The sequence below is a fragment of the Lutra lutra genome, chromosome 9, assembly GCF_902655055.1.
Source record: "Lutra lutra chromosome 9, mLutLut1.2, whole genome shotgun sequence".
NCBI lineage: Eukaryota > Metazoa > Chordata > Mammalia > Carnivora > Mustelidae > Lutra > Lutra lutra.
The window spans coordinates 97108002-97131092 of record NC_062286.1 but is presented as its reverse complement, the minus strand read 5'-3'; the positions used below and the strand labels follow the sequence as shown (position 1 = coordinate 97131092).

At 41.7% G+C, this 23091-nt stretch overlaps 1 protein-coding gene across 3 annotated transcripts in view; it reads left to right on the top strand.

Moving 5' to 3' along the window:
• KIZ (kizuna centrosomal protein) overlaps positions 1 to 23091 on the top strand; it is a 139150-nt gene that overhangs the window by 69234 nt on the left and 46825 nt on the right. For all 3 annotated transcript variants that reach the window (XM_047745724.1, XM_047745723.1, XM_047745722.1), the window contains one exon: positions 20984 to 21097. In XM_047745724.1, coding sequence (XP_047601680.1) covers positions 20984 to 21097 — 114 coding nt within the window. The remainder of the gene's footprint in view (positions 1 to 20983; positions 21098 to 23091) is intronic.

Here is a 23091-nt window from a genome sequence, read left to right as displayed (position 1 = left end):
AGGAGAATTAAGAAGTTGTGTTGTAGGTGCCAAGTGGGGTGTTTCAGGTGGTGTTTAGAAAGATTAAGTAACCTTCCCAGGTCACAAAGCTAGTCAGAGGTACAGCTAGCATCCATACACATAGATGCCAGAATTCATGCTCAATTTCTGTGCTTTATCACCCAAATCACAGTCATAATGACAATGATATCCTTTAATAGCACCAACTCTGTGCCAGGCACTGTTATAACACCATTGTAATCCATTTATTCCTAGTTTTTTTAAAGATTTTATTTATTTATTTGACAGACAGAGATCACAAGTAGGCAGAGAGGCAGGCAGAGAGAGAGAGAGGAGGAAGCAGGCTCCCTGCCGAGCAGAGAGCCCGATGTGGGGCTCGATCCCAGGACCCCGGGATTATGACCTGAGTCGAAGGCAGAGGCCTTAACCCACTGAGCCACCCAGGCGCCCCCATTTATTCCTATTATTATCACCATTTTACAGAGGAGGAAGCAGACACAGAGAGGATATATTCAAAGTTACAAATCTCAGTGCATTTTGAACTCGGCTGCCTAGGTCCACAGTCTGCAGTCCTAACTAGTATGCTGGACTGTTTCCCAGTAACACTCTCCTGTCTAAATAACTGGAGTGTCATCAAGGATAATATTTCATAAGGTTGAATAAAGAAGCTCAGGAAGCAAATTAGATTCTTTAATTAGAAAAAGAAAAGAAAACTAATCTGTGGCAATTTGACCTTTTGCTCTGTACACATTGATTTTTGTGCCTTCAAGTTTCAAATGAGCTGCTGAAGTGCTATGCCTTTCCTCACACTTGAACAAAGGACCTGTAAAGTTGCTTTGTTTTTTTCTCCCCGTGGAGTATGACTGAAAGCAAAATGTAATGCTGCCTTTTACATTAAGTCAAATGAAGCCTTGGTTTCTCAAGGACATAAAAATGTGATCACATAGATCGAATCTCATCCAATGATACTAATTTAGCACATCTTCAAAGTTAAACATAGGAAGGAAGTTTTTGTATCTGAGAAAGTTTTGCTACTGGAAATCACATTTTCAGGAATTCTAAGTTATAACTGTGTTCCTTTAGAACTTACCCTAAATTCACTTAAAGAGGAGCTGGAAAATTCAGCATTGCTTCAGATGGGATGATACCTTCAGATATCTCAGTTGCTTTTTTTCTTCACTACTGCCACTTGTTTTTCAGGACATGACCTCTAACCCTCAGTGCAGGTGGCCTCCTGAGTTTTTTCTTGCCACCCCACAGATTCTGCCCTTTGTTCCCAAAGTAAGGTTGTGTGTTACACTTTTGGGAAAATAACCCAGTGCCAGCAGGTGGGGCCATCGGTATATCTTTTTCATGTTCTACTTGGCACGTCATTCTCCAGTTTTGCTTATGCCTCTTGTTTTTAGCTAATCTATTTTGATCTGAAAAATCTGAGACTTCCTTTATGCCTACTTTGGTTAAAATTTGAAAAGTCCAGAATCAGATTTCCAAGAGGGCAGTAATTCTAATACCTGATCATTAGCAAAACAGGCAGTAATCACAGTCATTGTTACTTGCTGTCTGTGCAGGAGATTTTAAAAAAAAAAAACAAACAAAAAACAAATAAACAAATAACTCCATTGGCCATCTTGAACCTGATTCCTTAGTCTTTGCCAGCCATCCCACCCTATCCACTGGCCTGGGTAAGAAGAGGTGAGTGACGTATAGGGAACACAGGCTTGGGAATATTGAGAAGCACTTGTGAAGTTATAGCCTGAAGAACTTCTTTAAACATTTTTCACAAGACAGGTCTATCAGTGAAGATTCCAAAAATATTTGTTTGATTACTTATTCCAGTTCTTAAATGCTCATGTGTATATTTATGTTTTCATTCCTCTCAAGTCAATTTGCAAAGCTAGAAATAGATCCATTTTCTAAGTTTTCAAATGTGTGGGCCTATTTTGTATTTTAGAATTTCTACTGTGTCAATAATTATGCTCCTTTTCTCATTCATAATTTTATGTCTGCCCTACTTTTTTAATCAATTAACCCTGCATGAGATTTGTCTATTTTGTTGATTTCTTCAAATCAGATTTGATCCCACAGATTGCTTTTTTAAAAAATTGCATTCATTTCTATTATTATCTTTACTATTCCTTTATTTCTTTCCTTGGTTTTCTTATGTGGTTCTTTTGCCAAGGCTTTAAATTTCCCTGAATACTGTTTGACTTGCACCCCGCTGGTTATCAATGTCAGTTTTAAATATTTTAATTTAGGGATGCCTGGGTGGCTCAGTGGGTTAAGCATCTGCCTTCGGCTCAGGTCATGATCTCGGGGTCCTGGGATCGAGCCCCGCATCGGGCTCTCTGCTCAGCAGGGAGCCTGCTTCCTCCTCTCTCTCTGCCTGCCTCTCTGTCTACTTGTGATCTCTCTCTCTGTCAAATAAATAAATAAAATCTAAAAAAAAATAAAAAATAAAAAAATAAATAAAATCTTTTTTTTTTTAAGTTTTTTTTTTTTTTAAAGATTTTATTTATTTATTTGACAGACAGAGATCACAAGTAGGCAGAGAGAGATAGGAGGAAGCAGACTCTCCACTGAGCAGAGAGCCCAATGCGGGGCTCGATCCCAGGACCTGGGATCATGACCTGAGCCGAAGGCAGAGGCTTTAACCTACTGAGCCACCCAGATGCCCCTAAATAAATAAAATCTTAAAAAAAATATATTTTAATTTAATTATCTTAATGTTTGTAAATAAGTATTAAACTTTCTTCTTTGACACAGGCATTATTTAGAAGTTTTTTTTTTAAGTTCTTAAACATTGAGAGAAAGAAGGATCATCTTTTTATTTTAGATATCCAGTTTTATCACATTTTTAGCAAAGACTGTATTCTGAACAGCATCTGCTCTTGGCCTTTGTTGATTGGTCACAATAATGGACAGTTTTTATAAATGCTCATGTGTGCTTGAAAAGAATGTATATTCAACTCTTTGTTAGATGTAGAGTTCTATATGTTTCCATTAGCTCAAACTTATTAATTACATAGTTCTAACCTATGTATCCACTAATTTTTGATCTACAAGTTTCTGACCTCTCAAAATCTATTGTTAGTATTTTTACATTCTGGACAATATTTTACATTCCAGTATTTTACATTCCTGGACAATATCAGTACCTTAGACACTGTACCCCCATTTATTCCCTGTGGGTCTATTTTCTTTTGGTTTTTAATCACTGTCTTGTTTTTCTCAAATCTCTAGTAATTTTTTTTTAAGATTTTATTTATTTATTTGACAGAGATCACAAGTAGGCAGAGAAGCAGGCAGAGAGAGAGAGAGGAGGAAGCAGGCTCCCTGCTGAGCAGAGAGCCTGATGTGGGGCTCGATCCCAGGATCCTGGGATCAGGACCTGAGCCAAAGGCAGAGGCTTTAACCCACTGAGCCACCCAGGCGCTCCTCTAGTAATTTTTGAGTGGCTATTATATAGGAGCATTTTCAAAGTGATTTCAGACCTGGGAAGTTCTCCTCCTCTGAAGAGGCAGAATGCTTCTGGCAGGTATCTGGGGCAGAAGCAATCCTGGATTCTTTCATCCAGCTATGAGGATTTTGATGGTTTGGAGCCAGACTTTGGTCCCTTTGACCACCAGACTATTGTTTCACCCTTATCTGCAGGAAGTAGCCCTTTGAAGTTCCAGTTCAGAGTGTGGGTGATTTATTAGGGTTCCCTTCTTTAGTATTACGGTTCCCTTCTTTAGTAAACCTGAACATCAGTTTTTATTCTCTAACTCTGGAGTGTTGTCTAAAGCTCTGTCCAGCTTTTCAGGCTTTCAGCCTCCTGTTCTGGAATTGGCACATGCCCTTCAAAGAAAAGTTGCCCCACATATTAGGTTCATTTCTCTGAATTTCCTTTTTTCTACATTTTGATCCTGTAATTCTTCATTACCTATCTCTCTAATGCTATCAAGGAGATTTTTCAAATAAATATATGTTTTTGTTCTTGATGTAAGGCTTCACCTCTATTACCTAGGATACCATTAGGAGAAGCTAAAGTCCTTGTCAAATGCACTTCTAAAAATAAATGTTATTATTGAAGTATAGCATATACATCAGAAAGTGAACAAATCATAATATTCTGTTTGATTACTTACCACAGAGTGAACACCCCTGTTAGCCCTGACCTGTCAAGAGATGGTATCAGCACCCAAAGCCGACTCTGTGTCCCCTCTCCCTTATCCCTCCTCATTGCTTCCACTGACTTCTGCTTCTTTTCTGAAGACCAGGAAACCAGATATGATTTGGCCCCTTTCAATTTTAATTATGAAATGCATTGCTTTGGCCAAGGCCTTCCTAATTTGGTTTGAGTTTTCCCCTTTATTAATTAATTTATTATTATTTTATTTATTTATTTATTGCCTTTTCCCCTTTAAATCTGTTACATGGAAGGTTTTCTCCCCTTCCATTTTATCTTTTTTCCCCTGTATGAGCCCTCTCAAGTCTTCTAACAATTTGTCTCTTTAGATTGCACACAATACTTTCTTGTTTCTCTGTGTGCAGTTACTAGAGAGCCTTCCAAACTCATGACTGTCGGCTGATATGTAGAATATGCTATTTCAGAATGTTATGTTTTATACACATTGACAAAGAATCATCCAGAATATGAAACTGTTGTCTTACTTTTATTTCTCCCATCAGGCTAATGCTATCTCTAATCCCCTTTCTTTAACTAAAGATGATCTTAAGAAACAAATCAGGAATCCATTTATTCGGTTAAAATGTTCTCTTGCTCTCTGCCTGCTGTAGACATGTTGTGAAATCACAGGAGGAATGGCAGAACTATGACCTCTGTGATTGTCATCTTGTATCTCCTTTTGGCTAGTATTACAATTGACTAATTGAACTTAACTTCTGGTTCTCACCTTCTTCATCAGATTAATTTTTTTCAGCTAAAGAACCTGGTACAGGGGCTGGCCCATGTTGGCATTTGATACTTGGTTAAAGGGAACCTGACATGATGTTTCTAGAAGTCAAGATGCAGGAACATACATGAAATGAAACAGGAATGGTCAGGTTTTTTGTTTGTTTGTTTGTTTGTTTTAAGTTAGAAATGAACTTGGCTTCTGTCTCTCTTACTTTTGACTCTTGGCAATTTGGTAAATTTAGTTTCTAGCATCAAAGAATCCAAATCATGACAAAATGGGTATTTTGTTTTACTTAACTCTTTTCCTTGAGAAGTGTTGGGTATAATGCAGTCACTGTAAGTACAGTTTGTACTTAACATCAGTATATAAGTCACTGCAGAGCCCCAGAAATCTGAGAGTTCACCCAGGAAATTATCATCCATATATGTATGACCAGAAGGTTTCCTAAAAAATGAGGTACTTTCTAGAAAAAAAGATACACGCATACCTCGATTTTATTGTGCTTCACTTTATTGCGCTTCAGATTCTGCATTTTTTACAAATTGGAAGTTCAAGACTTTACTGGGAAGTAACTGCTGATGTGGTAGAAATAACAAGGGAACTAGAATCAGAAGTGGAGCCTGAAGATGTGGCTGAGTTGCTACAATCTCATGATCAAACTTTAAAGATAAAAAGTTGCTTCTTATGGATGAGCAAAGAGTGGTTTCTCGAGATGGCATCTACTCCTGGTGAAGATGCTGTGAAGATTGTTGAAATGACAACAGAGGTGTTAGCATAGTACATAAATTTAGTTGATAAATCAGTAGCAGGGTTTGAGAAGATTGACTCCTGTTTTGAGACAAGTTCTCGTGTGGGTGAAATGCTATCAAATAGCATTGTCTACTACAGAGGAATCATTCTTTTTTTTTTTTTTTAAGATTTTATTTATTTGACAGAGAGAAATCACAAGTAAGCAGAGAGGCAGGCAGAGAGAGAGGAGGAAGCAGGCTCCCTGCTGAGCAGAAAGCCCGATGCGGGGCTCGAACCCAGGACCTGGGATCATGACCTGAGCCGAAGGCAGCGGCTTAACCCACTGAGCCGGAATCATTCTTGAAATGCTTTGAAATGCTATCAAATAGCATTGCCTACTACGGAGGAATCATTCATGAAAGGAAGAGTCAATTAATGCATCAGACTTCATTGTTTTCTTTTAAGAAATTGCCACAGCCACCCAAGGCTTCAGCAACCACTACCTCGATCAGTCAATAGCCATCTACATTAAGGCTAGACTCTCCATCAGCAAAAAGATATGACTCACTGAGAGCTCTGAGGATGGTTAGCATTTTTTAGCCATATTTTAAAATTAAGTTATTTACATTGCCTTTTTAGACATATTGCTATTGCACACTTAATAGACCACTACAATATAGTATAAACATAACTTTAATATGTACTGGAAAATGAGAATATTCTTTTGACTCACTCTATTGTGATACTTGCTTTATTGCAATACTCACTTTATTGAGATACTCTCTTTATTCTGGTGGTCCACAATATCTCTGAGGTATGCCTGTAATCAGGGCTGAAAAGTTATCATAAAGGAAAATCAGAGACTAATCAGCTGTAGGAGTCTCTCTGAAGCAAGAACGTGTGACCAGGTAGAACAGGGTCAGCCTGCAGCCCAGGAAGGGGAAGGCTCCAGGCAGAGTGGGGTAGTTCCATATCTATTACTGAGATGGAGAGAGAGGCACTGAATCCAGGGGATAATAACTTGGGAGGTGTACCCTGGAGTGGGGCAGTGGTGTTTTACCACACTTCACCTGGCCTACCTGAATTCTGTAATATTTTGAGGATTAGGCTTAAGGTGGTTCTACAAACTTGATATGCTAATATTTATAATAATAATGATAATTTCTATTTTGTGCCAACCACTTTGTACACATTAGCTCATTCATGACAGCAGTCCTATGCAGTAGAGGTGTCATTACCTGCATTTTACTGATAAGGGACCCAGAATATCTTCAGGGACTGCGTTCCAGTGCCATCTGCACTCAGGAAGGGCAGGTGAGCCAGGCCGGCTTTCCTACTTTTATGGCTCCAGAGCTCCCTCTTCTGTGGTTCTCCCATAGTGTTCCTAAGTGTGGCTTCTTACTTTCTCAAATCTCTCACCTCTTTCCCCTCTTCCACTTTAAGTGGAAGGATTCTTTCTTTCTTATTATCTCAGTTCAGCTCAACTTAGAGCTCACTTCTAGCACTTTCTTCTTGGGCTAAACTCTCCACTATATGGGCATTTAGACCAGAGAAGTCCTAGAGTCTAGGGCCTGCGACACTGCTGCTCCTACCCCCACTGCAGCTCTCTTCTCACCCTTGAAACTGGACCTGCAGACCCCCTTCCAGATGGGCTGCTGTCCTTCCAGTGTGAACCCTGCTGATGTGGAGGCTCTCATGTTCTGGGGGACATCATATGTCCCTTTGCTGTCCCTCCCCTTCCTTCTGCACAGTTGCAGGTATAATGGGTTGGGTTGCTATCAGGAGTTAAGTCATACTCCCTCACATTCTGTTATCTGATTTTGTAATAGATGTAACCCATGAGTTTTTGGTTTGCTCTCCTAATTGTTCTCTTTCATTTTATAAGGGAATTCTGAGAGATTTTTAAAAAAGACTATGCTGAGGGGCGCCTGGGTGGCTCAGTGAGTTAAGCCTCTGCCTTCGGCTTAGGTCATGATCTCAGGGTCCTGGAATCGAGCCCCGCATCGGGCTCTCTGCTCAGCTGTGAGCCTGCTTCCCCCTCTCTCTGCCTTCCTCTCTGCCTACTTGTGATCTCTCTCTCTCTCTGTCAAATAAATAAATAAAATCTTAAAAAAAAAAAGAAAGACTATGCTGATACTATTTTCTTTTTACCATTTGATACTTCAGCAAATTACAGCATTTTGTGGGAGCTCTCCCTATGGAGTGGTAAGGTGCCATGCCCCAGCTCTCTGGGAGTCAACCAAGAGATGGAGGGGGAGGGGAGGAAAGGAGGGTGGAGACAGAGAAGGAAGGCTAGTGAGATAATGTAGCAGACCAACACTTCTGCCAAGGAGGGAACAGCAGTCAGACCAAATCCTACTAGGAGTGTAGCTAAACTAGACCTTTTTCAATACAAATTTGAGATCTGAAAGTAGTTTATAATGAGTGGGACAAATTTCCCATGGTTTCAGATGTTGGAGAGTAAACTCTGGGAGTCATGTCCTGGTTGTTTAAGACTCAAATAAGGTAGGAGAGACTGGAGCATGGCCAAGTTTCCAAGAAATTAGGGGTAATAGCAAAGGGCCTCGGGGAGAGGTCACATGTAGCCGCGGCCATTAGTAGGCCCAGCTGAGCCTGAAGTCATCCCAGCCCAGACTGTCGGTGGAAGTATAGAAGCTTCCAAGTAGTTAGAGTCTCCTGAATTCCAGGTCACCCCTAGATGTTCAAGCTTAGGTCCCAGACCATGGAGCAGACAAGCCACTTGCACTGCTCTCTGTCCAAATTCCCAGTCCATAAAAGCATGAGCATAGCAGGTTGTTGGTTTTTGTTTTACACCAGTGAATTTGGGTTAACTTGCAACACAGCACTAGATAACCAGAAGACTGGTGGTGATTGGTTCGGCTGGTTGAAGGAAATTAGCCATTCCAGACCATGGGTGGGGGTGTGGGGTGTGGGGGCGTGGGCTAAAGTGTGAGCAAAGGCCCAGAGAAAAGCCAGCACAGCACAGGTCAAGGGAACTGTTAGTGACTCCCACTGAAAGTGGCTCCTGTGGCAGAGTATAGCACCTACTACATGTCAAGGGCACACATTCAAGAGCTGCAAGGGTCTTTTATTTCTTCCAGTTCCAGGGACAGTTTCTTCTTCCCTCCCCTCCAGGGACAGCCCCTGGTCTTATGTCCTATGGCCAGCCGCTCCAAGAACAGGATCCTGCTCTTGCTCATATTTATAAAAAGGAGATGTGGCGGGGGCCAGGGTAACAGGGGCAGGATTGTCATTTTAAGATACCTCCTTAAATTCTTTTCAATCAAATATGAATCTGAATTACTGAAAAGTAATCCATCAGGCGCCAGTTGAGCGGCCGACTCTTGATTTGGGCTCAGGTCATGATCTCAGGATCGTGGGGTCGAGCCTCACTTCAGACTCCACACTTCAGGCTCCACATCAGACTCTGCTCAAAAGGCGGTCTGTGCGAGGCTCTCTCCCTCCCTCTCCTTTTGCACCTCCCCCGACGTTCACACACCGTCTCTTTCTCTCTCTCTCTCTCTCAAGTAAATGAATCTTTAAAAAAAGAAGAAAAGACATCCATAAGAGTTGTGTTTTTTTTCAAAGTTAGTTTTTTGCCTTTTTGAACATTCATCTATAAATTATCTTGATATATCAAGTTGCTGCTGGCTACAAATACCAGAAATGCTGTTTAAAACTGCCTTAAATAATAAATGTACTTATTATTTCTGGAAGTCCAGGAATGAAGCAGGCCCTGGGGTTGGTTGCTACTGCCCTTCGCTTTTGTCCTCAGAGACCCAGGTCCTTTCCCTTTCCTTGCCCTGTCATCCTCAGTGCTGGCCTCATCCTAAGGCCAGGAGCATAATGGCGGCAGCAGTGCTATTAATGGACTGAATTATGTCCATTCAAAAGTCATGTTGAAGCCTTTGCCCCCAATGTGATAGTATGTGGTGATGGAGTCTTTAGGAGGTGTTAGGGTTAGATGAAGTCATGAGGGTAAGGCCCTCATGATGGGACTAAACCCTTACAAGAAGTGACATGAGAGAGCTCTCCCTGTCTCTCTGCCATGTGAGGACACAGTGATAAGGCTTCTGTACAAGCCACAAAAGGGTCCTCACCAGGAACCAAGTCAAACAGCATCATGATCTTAGACTTCCTAGCCTCTAGAACTGTGAAAAATAAATATGCTATTTGAGCCACCCAGTCCATGGTATTTTATTATAGCAGCCCAAACTAATGAATACAAGTACCAAGAACCTCATCTTGACACCACAAAGATAAAGAGATACCAAAGATAGAAAGACACTTACTCTTCTCCAGTCTCTTTGTTAGCAGCAAGGAACGCCTTCAGTAGACATCCCCTAACATCTCATTCACTAAAATTCAGTCACATATCCATTCCTAAGCCAATCACTAGCAAGGATTTTTATAACAGACTGAGATGAGAGAAACCTGTACTGTAAGGCACCAGATAATTAATATTTCAGGCTTTGCTTCTCTTCTTCCCACCCCCATCCCTTTTCTCCCCCTTCTTCTTTTTAAATCTTAGCTCAAGGGTTGTATAAAAGCAGGCTGTGTCTGGATTCTATCACCACTGGCTTAGACTAATTGTGATTTACTCCTGAACTGGTGTTACTTGAGGGGGAGGTTGATTACTGAACAAAACTGAGATTCTGTGAAAGGAAAGAAAGGAGCTGGACATTGAATAGGCAACCACAGTGTTGTTACACTTGATTAAAATAAGAGTTTGTGGATACGGGAAATAGGCATAGGAGCTGTGTCCAAGGCAGAACTCAAATTTTTTTTATAATGAATAAGTACTACTTTTATAATGAGAAAAATAATTAAAATAATTATAATTATAATTATAATTATAACTAATTAATTTCCAAAAAATAACTAAACTGAAAACAAGCCCTCAAAACTACCTTTTTAAAAAATTCTAAAGTTAGATTGAGGTTACACAATTCTATGAGTATATTAATAAAAAACATTGAATATATACTTTAAATGATTTCTATGTTATATGAATTATATTGTAGTAAAGCTGTTTTTTTTTTTTTTAATCTTCCAAATTCCAGAGGTTTAAAATACATGACTTAAAAGTCATGTCTTAGAGCTCTGTGGTGTTTGCGCTGTGCAGGCAAGGGCACCTTTGTTTATATGGCTGGTTTCATAGCTTTCACTGATGGCCTTGAAAATCTTCCTATAGTGGGGATGCTTTTAATGACCACTTTTTTGGACATACGTATTAAATATCCTTCAGGCCGTAGAAAGTATTTTGTATTTTATAATCAAATGCTTAGCTTGCTTATAATAAAGATAAAAATAATACAGGGATGCCTGGGTGGCACAGTTGATTAAGCGTCTGACTCTTGGTCTCAGCTCAGGTCATGATTTCAGGGTCCTGAGATCGAGCCCCACGTTCAGCACGGAGTCTGCTTGGGATTCTTTCCCTCTTCCTCCACCTCCCTCTCTGCCCTTCACACCATGCTCACACTCTCTCTCACTAAAATAAGTATAATCCTTAAAAAAATAAACTGATGCAGAAGCAAGAAATTACTTGAATATTTTTGTCCTTTTAATGTATTTTAAACCTTATTTACTCTTTGTGTCCATTAGGACTCTTTCTGTTGTTCAGTATTTATGTATTTTAAATCGTTCTAAGTCAAAGGGAACTCTATTGGCATATAGCAAGAAGTCCAGGGGTAGAAAGTCTGCAGGCTGGCTTCACCCAACACTCAGATGATGCTACTAGGCTCTGACTCCTCTTTTTCTTGGTTCCATTTCTCTTGGATTGGCTCAGTTCTCAGGCCCTGCATCCTGGTGGCCTTTGCCCTGGCATGCTGAGCCAGAGTCTTTCATTGGCTCTGATCTTGTCATTGGCTCTGACCTCCTCCACAGTCACTGTAGCAAGGGGAGAGCACCACTGGCTTACACCTGGACCCCATGCTTCACCCTGAGCCCCGTCTGAGGTGGGTGGGTTAGGATGGCGGAGTGGTAGTTCATCAGAGCAAAACTTAGATGTTCCAAGCTGTTGGGCAGCAAACCGCCACACTTCCTTCTCTTCATTCCTGACTTCACTTCTGCATGTTGTTGCCTATTTTATTCCTTCTCCTTCAGTTCCTTATGGCCCATTTTTCTTTTTATTCTCTTTAACTTATATTTCTTATAGGCTTCTGGAAAAAACAAATGCATTTTAAGGTGGGATTTGAAAAAGAACATTTGAGGGGTGCCTGGGTGGCTCAGTGCGTTAGGCCACTGCCTTCGGCTCAGGTCATGATCTCAGGGTCCTGGGATCGAGCCCCGCATCGGGCTCTCTGCTCAGCAGGGAGCCTGCTTCCTCCTCTCTCTCTGCCTGCCTCTCTGCCTACTTGTGATCTCTGTCTGTCAAATAAATAAAGAAAATCTTAAAAAAAAAAGAAAAAGAAAAAGAACATTTGAGCCTGATAGCTGAATGGGAAAATTTCCCTTCAGTGAGAACTTTTGTTACGAATTTTATCTGGACAGGACAAGCAGATAAGACAAGGAAAAACTCAAAAGTTAAGCGAAAAGCAAAACTTTGATAAGTTTATTTGTATTCTTATACTTAATCTCACCATTTTGTGTCCTAGTTGGGAAACTGACACCATTGCCTTAACCTACAGGAGAGATGTGAGGAGCAGTTTTGAATCCTGTCTTTTATGGCTTTCAGTTAGCTAACTTTTTTTCTATTTTCCTTTGTCAGTATAAATTTATCTTAATTTGCTTGTCATACTGAAGGACAGGAAGTGTGTTTGAATCTGCGGCTTAAAACAATGCTGTTTGATTTTTTTGTTGCGGTGACGCTCAGATATATTTCAGCACAATTATTCTGCAGTTAAGTAAAATGATCTTTTCCAAGTTGGTAGGGGAATGAATTTTTGTAATTTTGAGAACTTTCTCAAAATCATTTTACTAAAACTTTGGTACCTGCTACTGCCTGCCTACTTGAAGATAAAATTTGTAAGAGTAGCAGATGAATAATAATGAACTGTGTGAGAACAGCTGATCTTGTTAGCTTTGACAGATTGTTTTTTTAATCATGGGTGTATGTACTCATGGTTTGATTTTTATATTGCATACATATATTAATTGCTTATAAAAATGTTTCCAATGTATATGATGAAATTAAATATATCAGTATTTCATGCTGTTTTGCAAAAAAGTTCTGTGTGTTCCAAGTGTTGTGCCACCTTAAACATTGGGAAGCACCACTTTCTAGGACAAGTGAATCCCTGAAAGAATTTCTGGGATGGAATCATGGGGCCAACGGTCCTTACTGATAAGCTGTGTTATGTATTATTACAAGGACATGCTCTAGACATGGTGGTTTGGGAGCATTATTACATCTGTAATCATGAGCACACTTGGAATTGGTTCCCACAGTTTTGAAAAGTATACTTAGCAGGAATCAGGGATGTGCTCGCCCAACACCCCTGAACTCTGACACTGAGGAGATAAGCCTTTTTACGTGGTTGCCAGGGTCTACCCAGGAGGGCCAGTTGGCTTTGCTTGTTTTCTTGCATGCATCCTGCCTCTCCTCCACAATTAACCCATTTATTCATTAATAAGTATGAGCTGGCATCTTCCACTTTCTCATTTCCTATTTTCTCTTTTTGTCTTTGGCTTTCTCTGAGCAGCTTCTTAGGTGAATGCACATTTGCATAATTAATTGACTCAGCTTCTTCATTGTCATATAGGATTGAGCCTGTGAGGGGCCAGCAGCAAACCAGCACCATCTTTGCAGCAGTCCTGCATTTGTCTTCTATCTTACTTGCCCAGCAGAAGGCAAGTGTTAATAGCCAAGGGTTCAGTCTCCTTCTGGCAGGTGCCCCCCCCAACCCAGGGAAGTGCCACTCCCATTTCATTGTTATCACGTCATCCAGAACTTAGAGTCAGAATCCTGAGAGGGAATTGGCCTACTTGTCTGAGCTCTGCCACAGTGAGGGTGACTACACTTGACCCCATTCCTATTCGTCAGTTATTGGCCTCCAAGGAGACTCACCTATCCCACACAAGTGACATCTTAACTTATTACAGAGTCTGAATCTGGCAAGAGCCCTCCATAAGCCCGCCCACCACCCCATCATGTCCTCTCCTTTCCCTTCACCCTGGGTCCCCTCACATGCTGTAACCCTTGCCAGCCCAGTCTAAGGCTCCTCACCTTCCCTTTTAACACATGCACACACTCACATGTGGACACACGGATGCACATGTACGTATGGAGACAGGCGGACATGTAACAGCACAGCAGAAATCTGATGTTTTGTTTTATGGTCCTCTACCAGGCATTAAGGCCCAGCGAAGATGGCTCCACCCTGACAATACAGATGCCCTTTTACCAAAAGCATCCCCTAGAGCTTAGTTATAGAACTGATTGTGATAATGTCTAATATGCAAAAGTTTATTATGTTTATAATATTTTTAACAGATTTTATTTATTAATGGGGAGAGAGCGCACGCAAGCGATTGCGCACACAAGGAGGGGCAACAGGAAACAGAGAAAGAGGGAGAAGCAGGCTCCCCACGTAGAAGGGAGCCAGATGCTGGGTTCAGTCCCAGGACCCTGGGATCATGACCTGAGCTGAAGGCAGACACTTAACCGACTGAGCCCCCCAGGGACCCCTATGTTCATAATATTTCTGAAACTCTTCCAAAATGCAGGGCCTGATTGTATTCCACTTTTGAAAGGCTTAAAGTTTCATGATAGTAAGAGAGTCACCCTCTGTGTTCTTTTTTGCAGCAGACATTCAAAGCCCTAAATCTGTTGTGTGTGCCTCAGACTGGGGAGCCACAGCCAGGACCCTAATGATGACACCCCTTTAGTGACATGTCAATGCTGATTTAAAAGAAACCCAGGGAGCAAGAGTAGATATTTCTGTTCTTTACCCTTCTAGCAAGGATTTTTATCAACGGGATAATGTTAAGTTTGGGATCCATAGCTTAATCAAGGAGAAAATGGACAGGAGTACTTAACGCATTTCACAAAGCCCGTCTGCAGCCATAAGTCATGATTCTCAGCTACTAAAAACTCTTTATAGGTTCCGGCTGCTTATCTCTGTTTAAGGGTAGAGAAAACAGCCATTACAAATTCTCTCAGGCTGTCCAGTGCCTCACTAATAAGGAACTTCGAGGGGAAAAACAAAGGTGGCATGGGAGAGGGAGAAGTTCTGCGAATTAAAGTGGAACAGAATGATGAGGTCTGTTTTGAGGCCGAAGTGGGGGAAAAGGCAAGGGTTTTGCTTGTGAGCCTCTGGTACAATACAGAGGACCTTAACACAGACGGATGGTACCCTACAAAATGTAGCCCATAATTCAAACTGTCAGCTTAATCACACTGTTTCCAGGTAAAGAGAAGGAGCCCTTGTTTCCTGGGTAAAGAGAAGGAGCGTTGTTTGCTGACCCCTGGTCCTCAGCCTGCCGCAGACCGCCCCACTCTGTTGGCCTTTGTGTCGCTGTCCCCTCCTTCCCTCCTTTTTGGTATTGTGCTCCCTTCAAGTGGCCCCCTGGAAGGGACCACCCAGGGGGCTGCACAATGGGGACCGAGGTAGCCACCAAAACATAGGTTTTGTAAGACAGCCCGTTTAAAGAAAAATACTGTTTAACTATGTATGTGTTTGTCCTTTCTACCACTGTTTTGTGTGGCAAACAAAACCGCATATACAAACTTCACTGTGACGGCGCATACAGCTGTTCCAGCCATCGGGTGTCAGGCTTGAGATAGTCGCTTCCAGTTTATTTTCCCAGGACAGTAATTCTTGATGCGGTTTATATTTACACGTTTGGATTTATGGTCAGGAAATTTGATATCAAAGCAAACAAATTGCACTGGCTTTATGAAACTATTTTATCAATAGTCCTCAGAGTTGGCGGTTTGGCATTGCTCTCGGATGAAATTTGTCTGTAATGCTACTTAACAAAGGCTTGCAGCCCGGAATTCGGTTCTCAATAGCCATTTACACCTCTGTAAAAGGATTAGCTCTGGCTGATTGTTACACTGTTTAAATCTTAATTTGCATCTTTATGGAGGTAGAGCTTCTAGAGACCTCTCTGGTTCTCTGTTGTATTTGTGTACCTATGGGTGGGAGGTCACTGGAGGTTTTCTCTTATTGGTGAAGGTGCTAAATTGCTTCAGGATGACCAGTAAGCTACACAAATTGAATTAGCGTCGCAGGTTTTGACTGACGACAGTCGGCTCTGGTTCGTTAGTTAGATTTTGTAGCAGTCGTGGTCTGAGTGTTTGGTACATGAATGTGCACTCCGTTAGTTCTGTTTAAACTTAAGAATCCTTGGGGTTCTTAGGAGGATTTTAAACGTTCACTGTAGTCAACAAATGCCCATGGGAATGAAATGTAAAACAACCAGAACTGGACAAAATGATGGTTGTAAAAAGTAATCTTTTCTATCGAGACCATGTGTTCTTAGCTTAAAGATCAAAGCCTTCTCACATTTAGGAAGGAAGGTGGGTCAGACCAATGAGGAGGAAGAAGTTGAGTTTCCCAGGCCAGTGTTACTATAGGCACTGGAATTGGAAACAAAAGCCGGTTGTATTGCCCCTTTTCCACCTTTCTGGGTATAATTTATTCCTAAATTACACACTCCTAACCTGTGGACCACCTCTTCAAATGATGCCTTTCCATTGTTGCTCATTTTGGAATGCAGATTTCCTTCCCTAAAACTTTGTTCTAGATGTGACCTGCTCGGTGCTTTGTGATCTTTCGGTTGCATTAAAAACACAGTAAACATATACCATGAGTGTTTTGAAAGTAACTGTTGTGTTGTAAGCCACTCATTACCATTTATGGCCATCAATTACCATACTCTTCTGAGACTGTTGTTGCCTAGAGAGGATAGAAATTGAAGGTTGAGCCTGTAGTGCTGCAGCTGCAACACTTGAGTTCTGAGTCCCTGCAAAGCTGACACCCACAGGTGTGGGAGACAGCTACCGACAGAGCTAAGGAATAGCTGACACTCGGTAGCCCTCATGCAGGGTTTTTATTTTTGTTGATGTTTTTGTTTTGCCAAAAAGTAATTCTCAGTTTGCAATACTGACAGACAAAGCATAGCGCTTTTTCTCTCTTCTTTTTTAGAAAATGTGTATATTAATTTGAGTGTTTTCATTAGCCTGGGATGGAGTTGTTTTCTTTCACATCATCTCCAAAATCCTGTGTGACTAAGAAATGAAAATGAAGCTAGGAAACAATTGCTTTCAATTTGACACCCCCCAAATTTTTTGCAGTATATGCTTCAACCATTGCTGGGTAAAATAAAATACACCTCTTTAAAATTCCATTTGTGTTTGTAGTGATTCCTGGTCAACCAGCAAGTTTGTCCATTTGCTTCACAGAGAACAAACTGGCCCGGTGTGTTGATGCTAGGCCAGTCCACACATTCCCAGGAAAGACTGGACCCAGCCTCATCAGACCCATATCTCTCCAATAGGAATTATTTTGGTTGGAATGCAAATGGAAGACACAAAAGCTGAGATCTTGAATTCCAACACAGGCAGTGTTTCTATAAGATGTAGTCTTTAATCTTTAGCTCCGAAGTGTTTGAATTCTTGAGTAGAGTTATTTTTAGCAAAGGACTGACGGATATTTTGTCAACTAAAACCAGGTAAAGCTATTAGAAATCCTCAGCGCAGACCAGAGAAGCTCCTGAGTTTATCTAGAGTAGACCCAAGTGCTGTGCAGACAGTACTTCTTACTGATCACTTGTTGCCTAGCCCTGGAATTGCTGGGCTAGTTTAACAACCACCATGTAAAAATGAACTGTTGGAATAAGTGGGTCATGAATTTCTCTAATCTGGGTTTGAATCTTGGCCTGTCATTCAACACACAGTGTTGTTAAGTGTGTCTTCAGTGTCATGCTGAGTGCTGTGTGAAACTTAAAATAAGATAAAAATCCACAAGTCCAGTGGCTCTTTCCAACAAGCTTTTGGTTTTGTAGAGCAGACTAAGCAGACAGGGCGTAACTAGAGGGCAGTTCCATACGATGAAGAATGCTTTCTATATAGTGAGGGCTAAGGGAAGTCAGGGATAAGAAAGAGCCCTGAATGAGCTAGTCAGAGAGGGGCCTAGACAAGCATGAGATGAGCTAGTCAAAGGGAGCCCGGCATTTGGATTGCTCAAATTGGAAAAGGACCAGGGTTATGTCACCAGACAGTTGGGTGTCATAAAGCACTGGCACACCAGGCTGGAGGGTGGGGGAGATGGCAGTGGCAGCAAGGTACATTGTTGGTAGAGAATTTAGAAACAATAGCCCAAAACTGTCTGCTTTCTCCTACCACCATTGTTAAGAATGACAAATATAAAATACTCCTCCCTGGCGGGAGGTTGTTCCCACCACAACACTCCACACACAGCCTGCCTGGGCACACCAGTATCCCCATGTGTCTGCTGACTTCCACAAGCATGCCTCCATTCTAGAGGAGCTACAGAAACATCGAGCCATGGTCCTTGTTCTGGGTGTACCACCCAGTTCAGGGAGTCAGACTAAAGGCATTCTAAGCTGAAGAGCCCACGCTTGCAGGTGGCCTCTGTTTGTCTAGCATAGGATTTAACATTCTTTTGAATTAATGGCCACATTTGCAAATTTGGGAGATGTCCTATGAAAATAAACCTTGCAATGGTGGATTTCTGGCTTCTGTTAAACACTAGGAAGATCATAGTCTCTGAGAACCACAGTGGGAGCCGTGAGTGACTATCCCTTTGCTGGAAGTGTAACCCCAAGCCTTCCACAGTACCCCCCCATCAGCCCCCACCTTGAGCGCTTGCTCTCTCCCCTGCCACCACCACTGGTGCTCTCACATTTCTGTGCTTTCCCCTTGCCGAAGAGAGTACAAGCTCAGTCTCTTGGTTGGCTTGGGGACTCTGGTTTCTCCTTTCACAAATAGCAGCAGTCCATGGCTGCCAGGCTAACCTTCTCAAAAACGCGGCTTTTAGGAAACCAGCCATAGCTCAGAAATCTGAAAGGTTTATGGCTGTTTTCTCACCAGAGTTTTACATCAAATATTATTTCCCATTTCAGTTGCCCCTTGAACAACAGGTTTGAACTGCACAGGTCCACTTATATGCAGCTTTTTATCAATAAATACGGTATTATAGGGGTGCCTGGGTGGCTCAGTGGGTTAAAGCCTCTGCCTTCCGCTCAGGTCATGACCTCAGGGTCCTGGGATCAAGCCCCATATTGGGCTCCTTGCTCAGTGGGGAGCTTGCTTCTCCCTCCCCCCTGCTACTCCCCCAGCTTGGGCTTTCTCTCACTCTCTGTCAAACAAATAAACCTTAAAAAATTATATTTAAAAAAAAAATGGTATTATAAATGTGTTTTCTCTTCCTTATGATTTTCTTAATGATTTTTTTCTTTTCTCTAGCTTTATTATAAGACTATAGCATATAATACATATGCAAAATGTGTGTTAACCAACTATGTTGGGGGCTGGGAGCAATCAAAATTTATATATGGGGGCACCTGGATGGTGCAGTCAGTTAAACATCTGACTTTTGCTGTTGACTCAAGTCGTGATCTCAGGGTTGTGAGGTCAAGCCCTGTGTGGGACTCCATGCTCAGTATGGAGTCTGCTTGAGATTCTCCCTCCATCTCTCTCTGCCCCTCCCACTTGTGCATTCTCTCTCTCTCTCTCTTTCTCAAATAAATCTTTAAAAACAAACAAACAAAAGTTATGTGTGGCATTTTGACTGTATTGGGCAGGGGCAAGGGGGTTGGTGCCTATAATGCCTGTGTTCTTCAGGAGTCATCTGTACTATCCTTTCACCATCAACAGCAACCCCTATCTGGCCAAACTTGTCTTCTTGCTGGTCCCCACACCCCTCTTTCCTGGCATTTCCTGACACCATGGTCTGTGCTGCTTGGAAGCCTGAAGTGTTATCTCCCCTCTGTCTAAATGCTACCTGGCAGAGGCATTCACCATTCCTGATTGTCTGCCCACTGATTGTGAGCTTCCCTTTACATCTCTAAAATTGGCACTGGTGGGCTTGTCTTCCCCTTCTGAAGAGCAAGTGTTATTATGTGAATCTAGTGGATGCAAGATAAAGCCTTTCAGGAAAAATTAGGACCCAGATTTTGCCCAGAAAACGTATTCATAAGTACTTTAAGTGATATGGGCCAGGAGTCTAGAAGATTTTCTGCAGCAGAGCTCAGGAGTAAAGTTCCCAACTTAGGGTCTTGCCCACAGGGACTAAGAATCCAAACTCAGAGTCTAAACAGGATGTCAGAACTTGGCAAGGAGCTGGGGCACTGACAGTGTGACCCAGAGCCCAGAATAGGTCCCAGATACAGGGGGTCGTTTTTATTTCCTGCCCAGGGTAAAAGCCTGCATCAGAGTAGGGAGATAGGGGGGGAGGGAGGGGGACTATGCCTGCAGTTGTCTCACCCTCCCATACGACAGAGCACATCTCCTTTATCCCTGTGATGTCAGGCATAGGGCTATCAAATGGATCCAGTAACTTAACCAACTATGGAAGTAATTACAAATTAGTAATACTTTGCTAATTAACATATTGCTTCAGGAGTTGCTTCATTTTGGAGGGGGGGTGTAATATATCAAACATTCCCAACTGTGATCATCTCCTTTAAAGTAGAAGTACTATTTTGTTTTTGATTCCTCTCCCAATAGCTTTTTAGAAACATATTTCCCCAAAATAGACATTTTTGAAAAGGAAGTTACTAGCCAATCTCTTTGGAGGCTAATTGTACCATGACAGACCTAACTAGAAACAGTAGCCAAATTATTAGACTTGGCTGGTCCCCAGTGTCCTGGAAGTAGATAATGAAGGCTCAGTCCCTCTTCCCACACCTTCCTGTTCTTACTAAGAATAAAGAAAATTTTATTTTAGTGGGATCCAAGTGGAGAAATAATAGTCATTTTTCTGCATTCAGAAATAGAGGACATAACCTATACTTCAGCCAGCAGTTAGCAATTTCTTAGCGGTGACAATTTAAGTAAATTTCACATGAGTTGTAGAGCTCTAACTTTGTTATGATTGACAATATAAAATTAGCCTTTTCCACTGTTAAGATTATCTAGCATTCCTATCAGTCAGATGCAATGTGGAATGAGATTGCACAGCTGTAGACTGAAACAATGTTGAAGTCTTCAAAGGGTTAAAAGTTGCTTCCTCTGATGGATTTAAAACTGCTACATACACACAAACAAGTTTTTCAAACTGCCCCATTTTACATTTTTGTCAAGAGACAGTCTAGTTGCTGCATTTTTATGTCTAGATTATATTACAGATATATTTCAGTAAACCACAAGGAACCACCATAGATTCTAGAAGCAGGGGGTCTGTGCTTAAATAAACATCTCATGCAGCACCTGTTTTATTTTATAGGATCTATAATCACAGTGACATTTTGGAAGAAGACCTTGAAACCTGCAGAGCAGCTGTCCTTCACCAGCTTCCGAGACCCTTATCTGCGGGTGACAGCAGTGAAAAGCAAGTCAGGTATTAATAGCTGCTGGGGTGCAATAGCCATTCTGTTTGGAAACATCATCCAAGATGTTTCCAAATGTGAAGGGTTACAGAGTTGCAGACTCCGAGCTCACCCAGTGGTGACCGGGGTAGATGCTTGTAGTCATCAGTTTAACCTTTTTACCAACTGTAAATCACAATACTCTTACTTCTTTGTAAATGTATCTGTTCCTGTTAATTGGATATATCTACTCAGTGTCTGCTCATAGCAGTGTTTTAAGGGCTTGTGGGGGTGCAGGGCAGGGAGTGCAGGTAGCCTTTGTCTGGCATATTAGCATACTTTGAGAACAACCCAGGATATGATCCAGTATAACCACCACCTTGAGGGATGCATTCCTCAATGTCCAAGGTCATGCTAGTCACACAGGTCTCTAATTTGTAGGTGTGGTCACTGGACTAGCAGCATCAACAAAACCTGGGAGTTTATTAGAAACACGTGTTCTGGGGCACCTGGGTCACTCAGTCAGTAAAGCATTTGCCTTCAGCTCCCGAAGGGTCCTGGAACTGAGCCCCCCATCAGACTCCCTGCTCAGTGGGTAGCCCACTTCCACCTCCCCATCTGCCTGCTGCTCTGCCTACTTGTGTGCCCCCACAAATAAATGAAATTGTTAATTTTTTTTTTTTTTTAATAAAAGAAAGAAACATGTGTTCTCAGGCCCCACCTCAGACCCCCTTAATCAGGAATCTGGAGGTGGGGTTTGGCTATCTGGATTTTAATAAACTCTTAAGAGAACTCTGCTTCTTCAAGTTTGAGAGCCACCATTCCAAAGATATGCCTTAAATGGTCACAAATCTGGGATGAGAGGAAGTTAATTATTTGCAGGGTAGTTGGTGCATATGAACCATACATAATGCTTGTACATTTTTCCTAAGCCAATGAGAAATCCATCCCATACACTCTACCCACCTTTTAGGCAATGTGGGTTTCTGTTCATGGCCTCAGAAGTTTTGTGACAGTGGGCTACTTACTGAGTTCATAAAATTACAAATATGTAATGTGCGTGACGGTTTGTCCAATACTGTCATCTGGTAGGTACCTAATTCATGTGGCATAAATGTTGCCAGTATTCTAATTCTGATTTGTATTTTGGGGATTGACTGTATTTCCTCTTATAAAAATATGTCCTACCATTTACTAGTAGAAAACAGATTATTGCTCAGGCCTTGTCAGCAGATGGGTGTCTGTGAAAGCCCATCTGCAAGGACCTAGTGTGACTGAGAGCACAGGGCGGGCTTTTGGGGTCTGGTTATCTTAGCTCCAACATCTTTTTCTCTACCTTTAATGTGCCATGTTCACTGTTTTTTGTTCACTACTTTCTTTAGAGTAGAATTCAGCGTAAGTGTAGTATGTATTGGATCCCATTAAGGCATGAGAAGTCAGGGTAATAGTCTCTAAAAGGGCCTTATTGCAAAAGAAGCAAACAAACAAACAAACTTGACCAATTGAATGGTTCCATTTCACAGACCACAGTGAGCTTCCTAAGTCCTGAGTGCGTTTCCTTTACCCTCTGCATCTCCACTAGTGATCCCCAAACTATGGGAAATGTTGGAAATGACCTTCCTAGCCAGTAGCTTTTCAGCCTAAAGTAGTAAAGGCAAAATAATCCTCCTCCGTGTATTTATCATGTGAAATGAAAGAGCAGTCTTAAAATACTCCTTTACAAGGTGGTAGAAGAAGCTGCCTGGAAGGAGTCTTTCTGTGCTCTATGGGTTGTTCAGTGCGCGCGTGTCGTGAGGCTTTTGACTGGGCCCCTATTTCTTTCTCACTGCCTTTTATATCTGTTGATATACTGTTCAGCATAAACCACAGTTGTGGCATGTGGCATGAAGCATATATGCATTTATAATTCTGTGTGCGAACTGACTTGTAGACTGAATGATTCATTGTTTGACTCTCTTAACCTCGGCTGCCAAACTGTGATTGTGGGTGAGAAGATATAATATCTACATCTACTAGACTAACGTTT